This window comes from Otolemur garnettii, unplaced genomic scaffold, assembly GCF_000181295.1.
Source record: "Otolemur garnettii isolate 467f Iridium unplaced genomic scaffold, OtoGar3 scaffold00035, whole genome shotgun sequence".
NCBI classification, from domain to species: Eukaryota; Metazoa; Chordata; class Mammalia; order Primates; family Galagidae; genus Otolemur; species Otolemur garnettii.
Genome location: NW_003852430.1, coordinates 13,189,074 through 13,208,993, shown reverse-complemented (window position 1 = coordinate 13,208,993; position 19,920 = coordinate 13,189,074). Strand labels below are relative to the sequence as shown.

The 19,920-nt window shown below is 38.4% G+C and overlaps 1 protein-coding gene across 1 annotated transcript in view; it reads left to right on the top strand.

Annotated features, from left to right (window-relative positions):
- Window positions 1-5,143, top strand: part of LMBRD1 (LMBR1 domain containing 1) — a 118,509-nt gene extending 113,366 nt beyond the window's left edge. The window contains exons 15-16 of the mRNA XM_003789675.2: window positions 4,417-4,508; window positions 4,681-5,143. Of these exons, the coding sequence (XP_003789723.1) occupies window positions 4,417-4,508; window positions 4,681-4,794 (206 nt within the window). The 3' untranslated portion in view covers window positions 4,795-5,143. The remainder of the gene's footprint in view (window positions 1-4,416; window positions 4,509-4,680) is intronic.
- Window positions 5,144-19,920: the final 14,777 nt, after the last annotated feature.

Genomic DNA, 19,920 nt, shown 5'->3' with positions numbered 1-19,920 from the left:
GTACTGGCAAGATCCTAATAAGAAACTGAAGTTAGCAGAGTCACTGGCAATCATGACGTATGAAATGACATTTTACATAGTCAGTCTCATTTTTTGTTCTTTTTTTTGGTCATTAGTCAAACAGAATGTTTGCTTTAAATTTGTTCTCCATAGCACCAGTTTTCTCACCTGGTTTCTTTATATAAGCTTGTGTAACATAAGGATTCATTTTATAAGGTGTAAATACAGAGTAATTATAAATTGATTCAAGTGAAAGCTTAACATGATGATTTGATGTGGCTTCAATGAACACTATATGGTTTTTAAATATATTTAAAGTATTAGTTGCTATTTGTTATAGTTAATAACCAGTTATCTCAGTGGCAGTTAACAGAAAAAATGGTCTGAAAAACCCAGAAATATATGGTATGAAATTTATCAGGTAAAAAAGGTGCTATTAAACAACAAACACTGGTTTAGTTGCATTTCCTATTTCTCTGTTTATGGAATGAGAGCTAGAGGAAGGTTAGCAGTACCAGAATTCAAAAGTCTTTCAATTTTATTCATGTACTCTAGATGCCTTTTCCTGGCTCTTTTAATTTTGATCTTTTTTATATGGCCACTTTATCATCTATAACAAAAATTAGCTGAGATTCCTGTTTTTAGTTTTCATTGTTAACATTTGATCTCAGTTTAATTAGAAGTTTAGTCTTTAGTTCAATTCTGTATGTCTTTTTAAGGAACAACAATCAAAAGTCTCCCAAACACTTCTGGCTTTAGAGCACAATTCCTAAATGCAACGTCTAAAAATGTAAATTTACTGTGAAGGTCAAACCAAGTTCAAAATCTTCATTGTGATTTCCTCAGTTGAATAACTGTAGAATGAAACCCATAGATGCAGGTATCTGTGATTCAGGTGAGCAGCTGGAGGACGGCAGATGGTGAGGAAAGACGCGGCTTCCATTTATTCAGTGTGGAATCACCACTTGAAGATGGAATTGTACATAGAGCTTATTAGCAAAATCTTTTCTGTGGGCAGATACCATTTTATATAAACGTATTAATATGCATATAAAAATAACTATAAAAAGCCATTGCATATTTGTTGTGTACGTGAATTTTTTATGTGAATTTTTTATTTAATATCTTTTCAACTATAAAGTAGAACACTAACCATGATTTTACCCTTTTAAGTTATTTTACATGGCTCGTGTCATAGTCAGCAACATTTAAAAATGCTAAACATGTAAAATAAAGTGATAGGAAATATATTTAAGGTCTGGTTTTGTTGGTGAGCAAAAGAATCAGGGTGTAGGCCAATTTAAAATGTCCCTAAGTGGCTTATTAGGCCTCTGGGAGAGAATGATTTGGTTTTTCTTGCTTCTGCCAGATCAACCTCTGTTTTGTAATCCCTTTTCTGGCCCTGAAATTTCTACCATATTTTGCTGTGTATAATGCCACTTTTTGCCCCAATTTTTAAGGGGATAAAGAAGATGTGCATTATACAGGGTATAATAGGACGTGAGAGCGGGGTGGGGGGCAAGGGGCTGATTACAGCACTTGGTCAGCCCACTCTGGCTCACTCCCACTGGGTTCTGGCCTGGAACCCTGGGTGCCCATTGGGCCCAGGCAGAAGGAAGCTCCTGGGGGAAAAATAGCTAAGAATTAGGTCAGTAGTTCTTGCTCCTAAAAGGAAAAGCTTGCACATATAGAGAGAGGAAAGGAGGGAGGCGAGTGGGAGAAGGGAAGAGCAGAGAGACGGAGGGGGTGGCGGGACACAATTATAAGAGGAACTTTACCTAACAAATGTAATCACTGTGACCTGGTTCTTTGTACCCTCAATGAATCCCCAACAATTAAAAAAAAAAAAGAGGCAGGGGTCTCTTCTCTGTAGGACTGCGTGTTTTCTTGACAGAGAGAGGCAGCTTTGTTCAGTTTGGTACTGAGCGATTCCGAAGTAAATGTTGAAGTACGGCAGAAGGGATTAGAGTAGATTATGTTCAGATCACCTCAATCTTTGTATAGCATATCTAGGGCTTTATATAACAGGTTTTGTATTTTGACAAAATAAAACCTAAAAGCTTCAGAAAACCTCGTGACAGGCAATGCACCGATGTGGGCCCTTGTGTGATAAGCTGCAGAGCCCTCAGCTCGATTTTATGTTTTAAGAGTAAGCAGCACTTACTTATCGGAGCTGAGAAGAGAGCTCATAAAAATAGAAAGTACATTTGCTTAATGAGCAATAGTTTGAGATATCGGTTTCCTAATTGCATGTAGGGTTTTTTTGCCATTATTCATTTTGGATAAAAATATATAGAAATCATAATTTCTTTTATAATTAATAGACTGAAAAGAAACTGCCTTACAAGATAAGGAGTTTCTTTGTAAAGAGTAAAGACTGTCTAAAATTCGTGATGTTCATAACCTCTTATTACCTGCAGCATATATAATTTTTTGCTCAGTTACATCAGAAAGTTAACCCTTAACAACATGGGTTGAGCTGTGTCGGTTCCCTCTGACTTTATTTTTCTAAATTAAAATTACACCAAATGTCCTAGCCTCTCCTGTCCCCCCTCCCACCTCCTCCACCCCTGAGACAGCAGGACCAAGGCCTCTTCTCCCTCCTCCGCCTCCATCTACCCAGTGTGAGGACAGTGAGGATAAACGTGACCTTTATGATGATCCACTTCCACTTGGAACAATTATATTTTCTCCTCTTTATGATTGTGTTAATAACATCATCTTCTCTCTAGCTTACCTTATTGTAAAAACACAGTATGCTTTACATATAATGTACAAAACCTAGTATGTGTCAGTTAGGTTAATATGTTACCTAATATGTTCTTGGTAAGACTTCCAGTCAGAAGTAGGCTATTGCTAGTTGAGTTTTGAAAGAGTCGAAGTTATATGCAGATTTTCAACTAGATGAGGAATGGGGGTTGGGTATCCTCTCCTCCCCCTGAGTTTTTCAAAGGTTACTTGTAGTGGCTGCCTCAGGTCTGAGTGGCTTGAATAAATATTTCATTTATTAGATGTAGTTTATCAATATACATGTATGACTTTGTAACTTATTGGAAATAATGTATTTGGATAAAACTAGAATGGAATTGACACAAGTGTCCAATAACCAGTCTGCTGCCTTCTCCTTAAGGGTTACATTTTCTATGTAGAAGAAAAATACATGATTTATCTTCCATTCCAGCTATATAATGCTATCTAGAAATCAAACCAAAGCATATCAGTAAACTTCAATTTTGGGCTTTCTTTAGAAGTAACTTCCTATTTAATAGCATTCTTAAAAAGAAAAAAGCTCATAATGAAACTCTCAGATTTGAGCTCTCTTGAGAACTGTTTTCTTAGAAGAGTGCGTTGATGTTCAGGAAACAGTGTCTCAGAGTTTGGACCTTTGGCCTGTTGAGCACTTTGAGCTAAAGGACATTGGAAAGGCGTTGGTATCTTTCTGACCTTCTCCCGCCTGTCTTCCTGCCCTTTCTCCCCTAAGGCACACCATAGAAGCTCAAGTTTCTTTCTTGAGGCAGGTCACAGAAACTAAAACCCCCTCCTTCACAAAACTACCCTTATGACCTACAAATACTCCTCTAGCCTCCCGTGCCCTTTCTGTGCAAGAACTAGCCATAAAGTAATTCTTGGACCTACTTAGTCTGCTGGTTGTAAGACCCTCATTCCAGGAGGAGTCCTGCCCTGTTACTGGAAGGGGGACATAACACTTAGAGACCAAGAAGCAGGTGCACCTGGAGACCTTGCTGGGTTCCTACACTGTTACCCTTAGGCCATACCCTTTATGTCCAAATGCAGCCCTCCGTGGCTGTCTATTCTTAGTTGAATCTAACCATAAAAATGGATACTTTTTCCTTGAATCTTGGGTCTTCATTTTTTAAGGCTCCTGTCTTAAAAATATGATTAAACAAATCTGTTGGGCTTTTCGGTTAACCCAGCTTTTGTTATAGGAATGTTGGCGGTATAAAACCTACAGTGGGTGGAGAAAGGGATCACATACCTTTCTGTCCCTACAAGTGCAGCTTAGTACCACATCTGATTATTTGTTTATTTTTTCTTAACGTTCATCAGGAAAACTTGATTTTGTTTTAGGATATTTCTGGCATTCCAAGTAAAAATTATTTTTTAATTTGAAATAAATTGAACTAACCAATGTAATTTTTTTTTATACTTAAGATCTGGATTACATTAGTAGGATTCATTTTTTGAAAATACATCATTAGTGGGCAATTTAACATTATATGAAAGTGATTAAAAGAGTGGGTTTTGGAAAGAGACATAGATTTCAATCCCCTTTCTGACACTTTCTGGCTGTATGATCTTGGTCATTAGCTTTGGTTAATAACCTTTTAGATAAAATATTAATCTTCAATTTTAAGAAAAATTATCTTACCGCAGGTTATTCATTTGCTTTTATAGATCAGTGTACCGTCACCCGGACATACCTGTTTCTTCACAAGTTCTGGTTCTTCAGTGCTGCTTACTATTTTGGTAACTGGGCCTTTCTGGTGGTAAGTACATCTATCCCAGACACAGTGGGGCCTTCATTTATAAAGTTCAGTGTGTAAACTCCTTGTATCTTAGTAGTCCATTTGTATTGCAGTACTGCCATCGAATTTTACAGCACTATTTCTAAATGGTTTTAGATTTAAGAAGTAACACATGGCTCGTTGGAATTTACAGGTATTCTTGATTGGACTTATTGTATCCTGTTGTAAAGGGAAAAAATCCGTCATCGAAGGAGCAGATGAAGATTCAGACCTAAGTGATGATGAGCCCTCTGTCTATTCTGTTTGATGACCTTCTGTCTCAAAGGTTTTTTATAAAGCCGACTGAATATCTGTAATGCATTTCTAAAGTGTTAAACATTAGGTTGGACTAACTAGCTTTCATCAAAATGGGAGCATGGCTATTAAAAAAATATATTTTTTATGTTTTCTGAAGTAACATTATTGTATTATAGATTGACATTTAAGATTGCTATAATAATACTATGTAAATACGAAACTACTGGCCTTGTGAGGGAATGTTTGTGGAAAACTTTTTTCTCTAATGTATAATAGTGTTAAATTGATTAAAAATCTTCCAGAATTAATATCCCTTTTCTTTGCTTTTTACAAAGGTAATAAATCACTTGTATCTGTGCCTTAGGTTCTCCATAGTGATGTGGAATTTTCAAGTATTTATACCTGATTGTCTAAAAAAAGTCTTTACAATATAGCTGATAAATAAATGTCACTCCTGTATGTCACTTGTTTCCAGTTTGCTGCATAAAGTCATTGATGCCACTCAAGAAAATTTCATGAAAAGATTTCAGGTCACCTAGTGCTCGAAGACTCCAGCCTTCCAGGATGTATTGTATTGTTCAAACATTGCTCCATTAGTATCTTACACCTCCAGAGTACTTAAGGCATATGGATCGTAGGTAGCGTTTGTTTTATAGCGGACCTCACTATTCATATTATAATAGAAAGGGTATTGCCAAGAATAATCCCGAAAAAAAATCAGTTTACTGGGGTGGCGCCTGTGGCTCAAAAGGGTAGGGCACTGGTCCCATATGCTGGAGGTGGCAGGTTCAAACCCAGCCCCGGCCAAAAAAAAAAGAAAAGAAAAAAAAAATTTTAAAAAATCAGTTTACTGATCAGTTTAAAATAATATGGTATCATACATATTTTGGCTTTAGAGATATTTTCTTCATTCTGCAGATCCGGAATTTATAAGAGATTCGGTGAAAGCTGTGTAACCTCTGTACGGTATTTTGAACACATTCTGGATAGCAGGAAATAATCACAAATTATACCTGTGTTAACTAAGATAAACAAATTAGAACTCATAAAAAAAAAAAGAACATATCATGATCTTTGAAGTAAAATACCATTCATTTTCTGGGAAAAAGATAGGAATTCATAGCCATCTCTAACTGAATTCTTCTCTGTCTGAGTTTCCTACTGTTGTTCTCTGCTGTGACTCTGCTTCCCTTGATCTCCCCGCATGGCTGTCCTGTGTGGCTGCTGCTTCTCCCCCCACCTTTAGGTTCTTCAGCGGGATTTCATTTCCTCCCTCTCCTATTTTATGTTTTCTTTGTGGACAATCTCATGGTCTCAGCTTCTATCTATATTATTTTTTCCTAAGCTCTGAACTTTTATCTATGTACTAGCTAGAAATTGCCACTTCAGTTGCAACATGTTGAAAATTGCAATCCTCATTTTTTTTCAGGGCATACCAAGCCTCCTTTTATATTCTTTTTTTTTTTTTTTTTTTTTTGACAAATGGCATCAGCACAGACCTGATCCCTTAATCCAAAAATCAGGTAATTCCCTCATCTCTAGTGTTTGATTCTTCAGACAAGTCATATTACTTCCTACTTTCTAAGTATCTTTCCAGTTGCCCTCTCTTTTCTATTCTTACTGCCACTTAACGGTTTATGGACTGAATTGTGTTCCCCCCAAATTCTTATGTTGAAGTCTTGACCACTAGTACCTTAGAATATGATCGTATTCAGTGACAGGGCCTTGGAAACAGGCAGAAAGGTAAAATCAGGCTATTGGGTGGAGCCCTAATCCAGTTTGACTTATGTCCTTATAAGAATGGGAAGAAACTTCTGAGATGGACAGATGTGGAAAAGAGTGAGAGGACACAGAAGGCAGGAGTCTGCAGGCCCGGACGAGAGGCTGCAAAAGACTCCACTTCCGCAGCATGTTGATCTGTGGCTTCCAGTCTCCAGACCTGTGAGAAAATGAATCTTTGTTGTTTAAGCTACCCAGTCTAGAATGTTGTTCTAGCAGCCAAGGCAGACTAATAAATGCTGGTTATTGCACTTTCTTACTTGGCTTTCTGCCAAGACCTGACTTCTTTTAATCTTTTCTCAACATTTGAAAATACAAATCTGATTATTTCTTTTCTTTGTTTTAAAAAACTTTGAGTTATTTTAGAATGAAATTCACAAGCCCTCAAGAGAGCTATAAGGCTGGGCCTCTCTGGTATATTTCTTATCTGATTTCCGACTCCTCTGCCAATCCCACACCAAGCTAACAAAGGTCTCACTGTTACTCACATGGCTAAGATTCTTCACACCTATTCTGCTAAACTGCTCCTTCTGCCTGCGATGCCTGGGCCCTTCCTTTTGTATCCTAGGAACATGCTTCTCCTTCAGGTTTCCGCTTTGGTGAGCATTATCTCTGTAGGTCCCACCTCCCCAGAGTCCCCCGGGGAAAGTTAGATGCTAGCTCTTCCCTGCTCACATGGTACCTGAACTATGATTTATTGCCTTCACATGTGTCTCCTCTGGACTGCAAGTCCTTGAACACATCTGGTTTTTCATCTTTCTCCCTGGTGCCTGAAATAGCTCCTTACACATGGAAGGTATTCAGCTGATAGGTGAATTTGTTAGAAAGAAGCTTTAAGCCTGTCTACATGATTCAAGCCTACATAAACTATTTTGATTAAAGTAGAATGTATATTTAGCCTGTTTTTGAGATTTATTTTGCTACTTAGCAGTTAAGAAGTTTTATCCTATTTTTCTTGAAGACTTCATATATATTTCATTACTTCTAGGAATGTTTTGTATTCATCAAACAACTTCTTTTTATTTTGCTAGTTTTATTTTTTAAATATGCTTTCTTTTCTTCCTAGATTCAAAAATTTTTTTTCAAATGTTTAGAAATTTACCTTTATTCTAACACTAAGCGTTTTTTTTTTTGTTTGTTTGTTTTTTGCCCCCCTATTGATGTGGAACGTGTTTAACTTGGTGTTTTCGTGAAGCTGATTTAATTGTTATGACTTCTAATGAATAACATAATTCTAGTGAAGTCCTTCTAAAAATGCCTAAATTGGAGATCATCTACAGCGATAACTTTTAAAAAGGCCAAGGCCCTTGTTTCCGTGTGAACTTCAAACAAGTGATTTGATTATATAGTCGTGGAGCCAAGGTACTGATAAATGAGGACCATGGGACTGACTTCTAGCTCAGTACTGCTCTACCAAAGAAAATAAAAAAACGTGTTGTAAAACAAAAGAAACACAGGAGTCCGGGAAGACAAAAATCAATACCAAAAATGTTTTTAAAATATGTGACTCAGCTGTTCGGTGAAAGCTACATACATCACTACAGTAATATGCTGACTCCATAGACAACACACAGTAAGCCAGATTATAGCACAGAATTTAAGTATCAACTTTTTTTCATGTGAAAAGACAATTTATAATAGCTGGAAAATTGAAGGGGACAGATGGAAGGAGACCTAAAGGGAAAGGCTATGAGTGTCCTCGTTTTATCAGGGGTTACAGGAAATCAAGAGACACTGTCTCTCTTAGAGGAAGTGAAGGATAATAGAATATACCACCCCAAATCTTCCATTTTGGTATAACAATTATTTAGAGCTAAAGGCACTTAAAACAGCAGGTGTAAGAAGGGCACTCTTTGTTCCTTTTTCTTCCTAAAAGCAAGAGATAAAACTCCCATAAGGAAGCTGTCCTCGCTGTTCCAGAAGGAAGGCAACATTGATATTGCTGCTAAGCAGTTAGCTAGACATGAGTGGGGCATATGAGGGATACAGTTAGGCTATTCTGGATTGGTTTGGGTGAGGCCAACCTGGGCTATTAGGGAAATAAAGATGATTAAGACTCGGCAGATGGGTTGTTTTGAGAACAGAGTTTAAGATCCTGGGAGACTTCTAAGAAGCAGACGGATACCCTTCCAAGTTGTGAATAAAACCCACAACTAGGCTTTCCGGGGAGCCTGCAGTCCCTAGGACAGGACCCGGCTTGCTGTGCAAGTTGTTAATACATTTTCTTTTCCTTGCTTAAATTTTATTTGCTCTTTTCAGTTATTTTGGTGATTCCCTTGAGCCACCATGCCATGGTAACATCACTAGGCACCCCCCAAAACAAACTTTGTTGAACCAACCCTTATCTTCCTTGTTATTGTGCCACTATTAGATGCCCTGTCCCAAGTCTTTTTGTCTTGTGACGTTTTCATAATTTACTACTCTTTGTTCAATTCAGTGTATAAATATTTGACGCTAACTCTTCTTTGAGTCTTTGTTTTTTGATGAGTGTGACTGTCACATAACAGTCACGTAACATTAAATAAATTTGTATGCTTTCCTTCCATTAACCTGTCTTTTCTTACCAGCTGAAATCCTATAATGGATAGAGAAAAGATATTTTTCTACCCTCAAAATTTACTAAAGTTACAGGGGTAATGTAATAAATAGAGCATCTGAAATGATGATCCAGGTTGAGTATACCTTATCCAAATGCTTGGGACCTAAGGCCTTGAGGATATTTGCAAAATACGTACCAGTTGAGAATCCCTAATTCAAAAATCTAAAATTTTCTCTGCTCCAATGAGCATTTGCTTTGAGTGTCATGTTGATACTAAAAACATTTTGGATTTTGGAGCATTTTAAATTTCTGGTTAGGGATTCAAAACCTGCATAAAAATGTTAGGATATTGGGACAGTGAGGGGAAGCAAGGGGAAAGGCCTCAGGTGAAATTCCTTTATCATAAGAAGTAGATAATATTTAAAATGGTTTAATTTAGGGTGGCGCCTATGGCTCAAGGGAGTAGGGCCCCAGCCCCATATGCCGGAGGTGGCAAGTTCAAACCCAGCCCTGGCCAAAAACTGAAAAAAAAAAAAAAAAAAAAAAAAGGTTAAATGTAGAAATAGTAGTATATTTAAAAAATCAGATATTAAAGGATAGATTTTATCAGAGAATAAAGTAATTGTGATTTTATGTAAATACATTTTCAATTTCTTTACAGCCAACACAAAAACCTGATGGGAGATGAAGTTTTTACGTTTGTTAAAAGGAGGCACTCAATTTTCCTCTAGCTCATTTTTTTTCTGACACTAAGATTTAGGAGGATACCTTACACTGTGAATTCTTATGTTAACAATGAACAAATGTGTTTGCCAAAGTCAAATAGAGGCATATGCAGGGAGACAGAATTTGGACTCTCCAGGGAAAATCTGGTTAGCTATGAAGAAGTCTCAACATAAATTAGCATTGTACATACATCAGCTAATACCGAAGCTTTTACATTTTCCAAACACTGGATGGTGGCTACTGCGTTTCTAGCATTGAAGAAAATAGTCACCATCCTTTCAGAACTTGGTCTAGGAATTTGTAGCTGAGTGGCTCTTGGCAAAAACTGGATATAATATATACTAAGATTGTATGTGTCTGATGTCATACAATAAAAGCCCATAAATCAAAGTATTTCAGTACCTGGAATACTCACATCGCCAAACCACAATACATCCTCTCCTGACAGTGTAAACTGAAAGTTACTTGATGAGTGAGGAACAGAAGTGACATAAGATGGGTAGTTATGAGGATTATTTGGGGGATTTGTGGCGATGCTTTATTAACCACACCCCTTCTTCAGCAGAGACCCCTGCTGGTGACCAGCTGGCCAAGTTTCCCGGATTGAGTTGTGCTTCCCTGGACAGTCCATACATCCCAGCTGTGTTTTATCCCGGCTGACACATTTTATTAGATTTGTTCATACAGTATGGATGGATTAGCAAGTTCTCAGGCAGCACTTGTACAACCACCCAAAATTTTCAACTGTGATTTCACAGGGAATATGAAAACTTTTTAAAACAAAGTCAGTAAACAGATGGTAAGTTCTAACATAAGGATAGTGTTTCTACAGAGAACTAAGCCTGTATGGTCAGATAAGTAGTTTGTGTATTCCCCCACAGACTCCTGTATTTTCTGAAGCTGCTGGATGGTACTCAGGTCGAGGCCAGGTTCTCTGCCAAGTATGTGTATAAAGCAATGTCCTTTGTCCAATACATTTTTGATAGCAGATGAGCAGGTAACAAAGTTAACGTTTGGGAAATTAGAAGATGCTCAGAGCTGTCTTATTTCCATGTCAAGAACTATGGTGTCTGGATTAAAACAAAACTGGTATCTAAAGGAAATGATTTCTTGTGCAGAGATCACTCAATGACTCTAGCACCTATGATGTACCAGACTGTGTTCTATACCTTATTGCAATATTTAATGAAGAGGAGGACCAAATTTGATATCTGCTGTCCTCACAAATTCCAGTTCCTTTTTCTACTGTTTTTATTTGAAGCTTTTTGAAAGCCTTGGGGGTAAATAAATATTTATGAATACAAAACTCAACTGATGTAAGGGAAAACCAGTCTTCCCAGTAAGAGTAATTTCAAAGAAATATAAGCTTATTTCTGACGTGCACAGTAACTCAAATGCTGACGAACTCCCATCAAGTCCTCAAGCTTTCTGTGATGGAGTTGGTGGTTCTACCATGTGACCCGATATGTGACTGTCTGATATGGATCAGAAAATGCTATAAAATGGAGGCATGTGAATGAAAAAACAAAGTGGTGCCTGTTTTCAAAAGCTGTTTAGAAGTCAGGGGGCAAATAAAATCAAAAGTAGAGAATTATAATGTCACAAATGCTACAAAAAAGGTGTTACAGAACATTCCATGAGACTGAAAGGAATATCGTCTTGAGCTTAGGAAAGACTCAAGACTCTTGAGATAAGCAAATGCTAACACAATTACAGGCAGTAAATTGTCTGAGCAGAGAGAAACTGGCTTCCGTTTAGTGCATCTAATGTGGCTAGACAGTGGCAAGGCAGTGACAATGGGGAGAGCCCTGAACGGGCTGCGTGAATAGGACACAGAGGTGAGACACCCAAGTGACACCCAGGAGCAAGAGCCAGTCTATACAAAAACATGGTCCTCAGTAACCAGATGTTCACTCAGAACTAGACTCAACCCTGGGAAAAGGGAGACCACAAACTGACAGTAACTTTCAGCTGTCCAAGCAGGATGAGAAATAGTGATTAAATCACTAGAAATTCCATTTCTTGCATACTCAAAGTGCAAAGTATTATATCTGTATGTACCAAAGCTAAGGATACTTAGTCATGATACCAGTAAACATTTTGATTCAACTTGCCATTTAAATGCTTTGTAAATGTTAGTCCACCAGTAGAATGGAGAAAACAATTTTATATTTATGTTGTGAAAGTAAAACATCTTTAAGTTATAATCACGGTGGAAGGTTTGCTTATTTTAGGGGTTGGCAAACATTATTCTATAAAGAGTTAAATAGTAAGAGTGTTAGACTTTACTGAGCTACACAAGGAGATGGTTGCATTTTTCCCCTATACAAACCTTAAAAAATTATTTTTTAAAAATTAGCTGGATTTGTTCTGCTGGCCATACAATGCCAATCCCTGAATTATTCAACTAATCCCATTGTTTAAGCAGTTTGATGGAACTAAGAAAAGATGGCTGAAATAAATATAAAATTAGGAGGAGACTGTTAATGAAAAAGAAGTTTTCTCAAATGCTAAGCGTATCGTTTCACAGTTTTTAAAGACTAACCATGTATTCTGAGTTTAGAGGTGCTATGAACTTGTAAAAGAATTCAAACAATTCAGCAGCTGTGACTGACCTAGAGTCTGAACAGGATTCCCGGTGATCTCCCAATGTATTTGACCAGGGATCCATTTGTCCACCTGTCTCAGGTAGAGCCTGACTGGAGAAGTGATGGGTGAGATAATCTATCTCCGAGTCATCTTCCACCTCTAATTCATGTTTATGTTCTATTTCTTTTGTTTGGTTGAGTTTTTCATTGTTTGGGTTTTTGTTAAGGAGAATTATATAAGCAAGACCCCAGGTTTCACATGGTGAGCACTGGTGATTTTTCTTTCTTTACCCGTTTCCTCGTCTATAAAATTGGGACAATAAAAGCAGCCCCTTCATGGGATTAGGGGAGTAAATGAGTATAAAAGTGCTCAGTTTAGTACCTGTTAGGTGGCAAGGTCTAAATATTTATTAGCTATTATTGTTGGCATTTCTAAGATAACTTTATTTCATAATGTTCTTTCATCATCAGGGTTCCAAACACTTTGTATTAAAAAAAAAAAAACACCGTATACCTTACCCTCTAGTTTAAGTACCCAAGGAGTCAAAAAACAAGCATTTAGGTGTATCATGAAAGCTGAGACTAAGGAACCCTGGAGAGGAAGTATTTTTGAGACTATTAAAAAAAGCCACTTTTTGTAATGTAAAGCATCACTATTAACATCTTCATTCTTTTCTTGTTGTTTAGAGATTTTATTTACTTCAAACAATATTTCAATACTCCTAATAATGAAATGTGAGAAGGACACCCCAGTTCTTTCGGGCATAGAAGCAGATTAATTCTGCCGCTTGGGCGGGCCATGTGCTCCTCCCACCTGCATGCTGCTTGCTTGCCGGTCAGCCTGAACAGACTACAGGACAGTCTGTGTTTCTCGGCGGGTGTGGTTTTCTTGTTTAATGCACAGTGAAGTGTTTCTCTTCAATTCCTCCTGGGAACACTGTGAATTCAAAAATTAACATTTCTAAGACTTTTTTAGGAATGAATGAAGCTGTACACACATCATCACTGCAGGGTCCAAGAACAAGGAAGAAACATTTGATGCCACCCCAGGTAAGGACTTGGAGTTCAGTACATAAAGGTGCGTTTTCCTCTCTCACCTCCAGTAAGCCTACCGCCATCAACTGCGCTGTAAAGTAGGAAGACAAGACACATCTGCATCAGAATCTAAGCTGGGGCTTGGCGCCTGGAGCTCAGCAGCTGGGGCACTGGCCACATACACCGGGGCTAGCGGGTTCCACCCCAGCCCGGGCCTGCCAAACAACAATGACAACTACAAGAAAAAAATAGCCGGGTGTTGTGGTGGGCATATATAGTCCCAGATACTTCAGAGCCTGAGGCAAGAGAATCGCTTAAGCCCAAGAGTTTGAGGTTGCTGTGAGCTGTGATGCCACGGCACTCTGCCCAGGGTGATGTACTAAGACTCTGTCTCAAAAAAAAAAAAAAAAGAAGAAAAAATCTAAGCCAGGTTGCTTAGTGACTGGGTGATTTTAGGCAAGTTATTTTACTTTTGTTAATAAAAGCCCATTCTTCATCTATAAACCAGACCTGCATTATTACCCTGTTGAGATTCACAGCACCCAGACCATGGTAAGCACTCAGCCAGTATCACCAAGACCACTCTTCAAACACAGTCTGAGGAAAACACAAGGGTCTAAATGTAAAATGAATTTGAATGCTTTTTGGTAGGGAATATATACTCCAGTTGACTACACCCCCTGCCCAGAAGTATCACACATTTGCAAGAAGGCTTTTGAGTTTAGCAGTGGGCCCTACATTCTGTCTCCATAAATCTAATGGAGAAGCTTCCAAAGGACCAGTTATATCAAAAACACATCTTGAGATCTTATAATACAATCCAAAAACATATCCAAACTACAAATTTTCCTCCATTTATTTAATACTGTACATCCTGTGTATTGACTGAACAGGAGAGCCACAAAGACATATAGAGTGTGGCCCCTGCCCAGAGAGGACCTTTTCCATTCAAGGATATCCTCTTCTGAAACTTGGAATTAAAATTATTTAGTGTAAATCTCATAAAAACAGAATAGAAGGGTGATTATGGGCAGTCAAGGGATGGAGGAAATAGGCAGATAATAAAAGAGTACAGAGTTTTGGTTCGAAGATGAATGAGTTCTCAAGACCTACTGACAAAAATAGTTAATTATAATATATTGTATACTTGAAATTTGCTGAGAGAACAGGCTGTACAAGGTCAGATAATTAAGTTCACAAACTCATCCTACAAAAAGGGCTGCACACCTCATTCTGGAATATCACTGTGGTCGCCTTTGAAGGACTCCCCTTGGGAAGCTGTGCACCGACACCAGCGCCTAGTCCACCCTTCCAAGCACTTTTTCTAGGGTGAGTTCACAAACTTATTTGTCCTACTTCATATGACAACTCTGATGGCCATTCCAAAAAAAAGGTTATAAAATTGCTTTGAAGGGTGAACCAGGCCCTGGAGTTGATGCATAGCTTCCCAAGGGGAGCACTTTGAAGGTAACCATAGTGATATTCAGCAATGGGGTACGGAGCACTTTTGGTGGCATGAGAACACAAACTTAATTGTCAGGCCCTTACGGGCCAATCCCTTGTCCAATCTTCAATTAACAGATACTGCAGAGGTAATCTAGCTATGTGAACTTTCTAGGACAAATCTTCATTTATGTTTATTTATAGCAGCATTCCTGTGATATTAGTTGCCTGAGAGCAGAAATTGTTATAAGGAGTTGCAGTAACTTACCAAATAGAAAGTTCTCTTCTGCTCAGAAACATGTGGTGAACTTTCACTGTGTGCCAGATTCTGGGCGATGCTGAGATGACTCAGACAAATAAGAACTGCAAGACAGAATCCTGTCACACCTTCGAGGAAGTCACATTTCATAAGTGGGCTCACTTAGGAGTCTAGGAACAGCACCAATTTGATGATTTGAATGACAGAGAATAAAGCCAATAAAATCAGCAGCCTTCCTTGCGAGCCTGTCTACTTTTCCTTGGTGGTTATAGACATCAGCACTGCAAATAATTTATGACCTGTGTTTCAAAGTTCTTTATCTGATTGTAAGCCAGTTGACCTGTGATGGAGTTTCCCAGCGATCAGCAGGTCTCCTGGAACCCGTAGAGTGAGGTAAATATGTACCCTTTTATATAAACTCAGAGCGTACCCTACAAGCTAGTGATCTGTACTTCTAATTTTTTCTGACCAGCATGCCAACTAAGACTGTTTATTCTATCTCCCTGGTAATCAAGCATGAAAGAAGTCAGGATTTTTACAAATAAAAGCAAGAATCCTTTTAAGTACCAAAAACTTCAGGTAAACACTGTCAAACATAAAGGATTAGAGAAGATGAACACTAGGCTTTGAGTTAGGGTGTTAGGATTTTAAAATAAATATTTATGGGCAATAAATTGATTCCTTCCTACCAGAGAGAAGCACATCGCTGCCCTAGCTTACTGGCAGAAATTATAACACAGTGCTCTAAAGCAGGGTTTTTCATTCTTTTTTATTTCATGGCACACTTGAACCTATATTTAAACTTTCATGGCACATTTAAATTATGTTAAGCAAAAAAAAAAAAAAAAAAAGGATGTGCTTATTGTGCTTTGAACTTCTTTCTAAAATAATTTAATTAATGATCTTTAAGATTTTCCTGGGACACCTGAGATCCTCTCACAGCACCCCATTCCTTTTCAAGTGTTCAATCTTTTATTTATCTAAATGTGTCATCTTAGACTTCCATTTTTATTAAGACTTAGACTCAACAATTTTAACAGGAAGGCATCTCCAGTTCACAGTTAAAAAGTTCAGGGGAGAAAATAGGCCTTAATTTGCAAAAATGAACTGTGGAAGCAACTTTTTGGAAGTTTATTTTAAGCTGTTCAGGGAGACACATCTAGGTATACATTAGCATCAAGCTTATGCTTTTGACTAACTTAAAAAAAAACAACAGGCTCTTGCCAACTTGGATAATACTTTCGTGTCAAATTGCTTATACGGTGTCCTCTCTTTTGGAAAAACGGTAAAGGTTGGTTGGTGTGGTGAATTTGATGTTCCTACGATCTTTATCACTTTAAATTTCTTTAAATTTTTACATCTCATAGATGGTTTGTTTTTTTTTTTTTGCAAAGTTGCTATTATTAAAAATTAAGTTACATTCGTGAGGCAAGAAGGCAGCCTTTGTTGTAATGTTTTGGTCTCGTACTTCTGTAGCCTTATGGTTCTCCAAATCTGGGCTCTTGGTCTGCAGCCTAAGGACGGAGATGACAGGAGCAAACCAGGAGAGACGATTTATCTGATGGCCTCCTCGGAAAGGCCACGCATTGCCTGGCTCTTCAGAACAGCCCTTCCTTTGTTCTTTCATCCTCTTCAGCTCTTTTTGGTTTTGCTATTTTGGGCTACTTTATTTTGCCATGTTTGATGCACTCCTGTATATAATGAACACCGGAATTTCTAGCCCAAACTTCCAGTAAAATGACCCTTAAGAAAGTAGCCAGCTCTCAGCCAGGAGAAATGAACTCGGGGGTGGGGGGTGGGGGGATGGATAAAGCTCTCCCCTGGTGAATGTGCACTACCGCACCACCCTCCAGCAGCCGCCTGCCCTGTGAAGGCTGCCCCTTCCTTCTCTCCCAGGGGCTCTCCCTCCCAGCCATGTCTAGGGCCATGGCAGAGATGGCCATGCATGTGATGGGCAGGGTGGAAGCTTCTGAGGCCACTCAGATTCTGGGCAGCCAGGCAGGTCTTTGGGGCTTCTGGTCCCCTCCAGATGGCCAGGCCTCAGGACTTGTCTCTGACCCTGCCTGGCCACAGCCCATTTCACCAGTCCTGCCTGCCAGCACCCCATCCCTGATTGTGGTACTCGGGAGAGGCAACCTATGCACCTGCTGGGCTCAGGCAGGAGGACACAGTGGCTCTGGGAGGCCTGCTGGGCTCCCCTGCTCCTGAGCTCCCCTGCTCCTGAGCTGTGCCGCCAGTATAATGCACATCCTTATTTTTCCCTCAAAAATGTGGGTAAGAAAGTGCACATTATATACAGCAGAATATGGTAATTTGTTTTCTGCTATGACCATCTTCTCTTTAAGTTGTCTATTGAAATTATTATTTCATTTTATACACATATGTTGAAATCTTAATTAAATGCTTTTTGTAAGAGTTTTAAATGGTTATATGGTAAACATATTAAAATCACTGAAACTATTTATACTGTTTTTTCAGAAACTCTGTTTCATGCTCTAATTTCGTCTAAGATTTGCCTTTGACTTCTTTGCGTCTTCACTTCTTCCTCAAAGGGGGCCCCTTGCTCCGTGTAGTCAACATGCCCTGCTTTTGGAAACACGTAGTCCAAGTACCCTCCAATTCTATTTTGTGTGCTCAAAATTACGTTCCTTCAACATTTAGATTGTGCTGGCCCCTCCAAACAGACCCTGTTCTTATGGGTCACAGGTGAAGGAACCGGCCAATCATCGCACCTCTGCTGAAATTCCGAGAGGGAGCTTTTCTGGTAACTGTTGACAGTGAGCGGCTTCTCACGTGTTTATTTGCCCTTGGAGAATCCTTTATATATTCTGGATACAAATTCTTCCCTTGAATGGCAACTATCTTCCCCCTCTTTGTGTCTTGACTTTTCATTTTCTTATTTGTATCTTTTAAACAGCAATACCTCCTCATTTTTATGGAATCTCATTTATAAATCTGTTCTTTTATGCTTTGTCAGATCAAAGAAATATTTGCCTAAATATTTTTTACAAAGATTTCTTCTACATTTTATTCTAAAAGTTTCGTAAGTTTAGATTTAACCTTCAAGTGTATAGTCCACTTCCACGTAATTTTTTATGCATGGTACAGGGCATGGATTGAGATCTATTATTTTGCCTATGATATTTAATTTTCCAGCGATATTTGTTGAAAAGACTGTCCTATCGCCACTGACTTGCCTTTGTACCTTTGCAGAAAATCAGCTGTCCATCCATGCGTGGATATATTTCTCTACGTGTATTCTTTTCTACTGAGCTATGTTTCTGTTTTTATGTCAGTGATGCACTATTTGGGGGGTTTTTTTGTTTGTTTTTTGGTTTTTTTGCAGTTTTTGGCCAGAGCTGAGTTTGAACCCATCACCTCTGGCATATGGGGCTGGTGCCTTACTCCTCTGAGCCACAGGCACTGCCCAGCACTGTTTTGATTCTATTATATTTCAGTCAGTTTTATACATCTTTGTCACACTTGTCCCTGAATACTGCATTTTTTGATGATATTGTAAACAGTATTCTTTAATTTAAACTTATAATAGTCTGTTGGTAGTATATGACACCTGACAATTAAGTTTGAGAACTCATTATAGAAAGAGTGCTACATACCTCATTGTTGAATATCACTGTAGTCACTGGATGGCCGAGGGGAGATTTCAAATGCAACCATGGCAATATTCAGCAATAAGATATGTAGCACTTTTTCTAGGATGAATTCACAAACTTAATTGTTAGACCTCATTACATGACAGCTCTCATGGATGGACATTCTGGAAAAAGAGTTCCAAAATTGCTTGAAGTGGACTGGGTAGTAGCATCACTGAATAGCTTCCCAAGGGGAGTACCTTAAAGGTGACCCTAGTGATACTCAGCAATGAAGTATGCAGCCCTTTTTCTAAGAGAAATTTGTGAGCTTCATTGTCTGGCCTTGTATAGAAATACAACTGATATTTTATGTTGACTTTGAATTATTCCACCTTATTTAACTCACTTAATTGTTATGAAACCTTTTTTGTAGATTCTAGCTTCAAACTAAGTTTTATTTTTTTCTCTTCCAATCTGTATATGCCTTAATTTCTTTTTGAAGTGCAATCTTTCTTTCTTTCTTTCTTTCCTTCTTTTAGAGACAGACTCTCTCTTTGCTGGCTGAGGCTAGAGTGGTGGGGTGTTATAGCTCATAGCAACTTCAAACACATAGGCTCAAGTGATTCGTTTGCCTTAGCCTCCCTCGTAGCTGTGATTACTTGGTGTGGGCAAGCATGCCCAGCTAAATTTTCCATTTTTAGTAGAGAAGGGGTCTCACTCTTACTCAGACTGGTCTTGAATTCTTGAATTTAAGCAATCCACCTGTCTCGGCCTCCCAGAGTGCTAGGATTATAGACCTGAGCCACCACACCTGGCCTCAGCCAATTATTTGAAAGAACTTTTTTCACTAATTTAATGGCTTCTTCCAAGGAACAACTCTCTTATTTCAGAATTTTCCCTCCCAATTTTTAGCCATTCTGGCAGCTCCAAATTCTGTCCTTTGACACCTCAAGGCAAGATGTTTTCTGTTTGAATTTAGTGGTTCTGCTCCTTATGGGTTGAAGATAACCAGCAGAGAAAAATCTATCTAAAAGTGGGTCTTGGTCTAGGTCCCTTCTTTCACAGCTTGAATTCCTTTCAGTTTTTGCCTGCTTTTGGTCTATCTATAGCATCTTAAAATCTTTTGTTCAACTTTTACATGTTGCTTAGAATTTATAATTTTTATACATAGAAG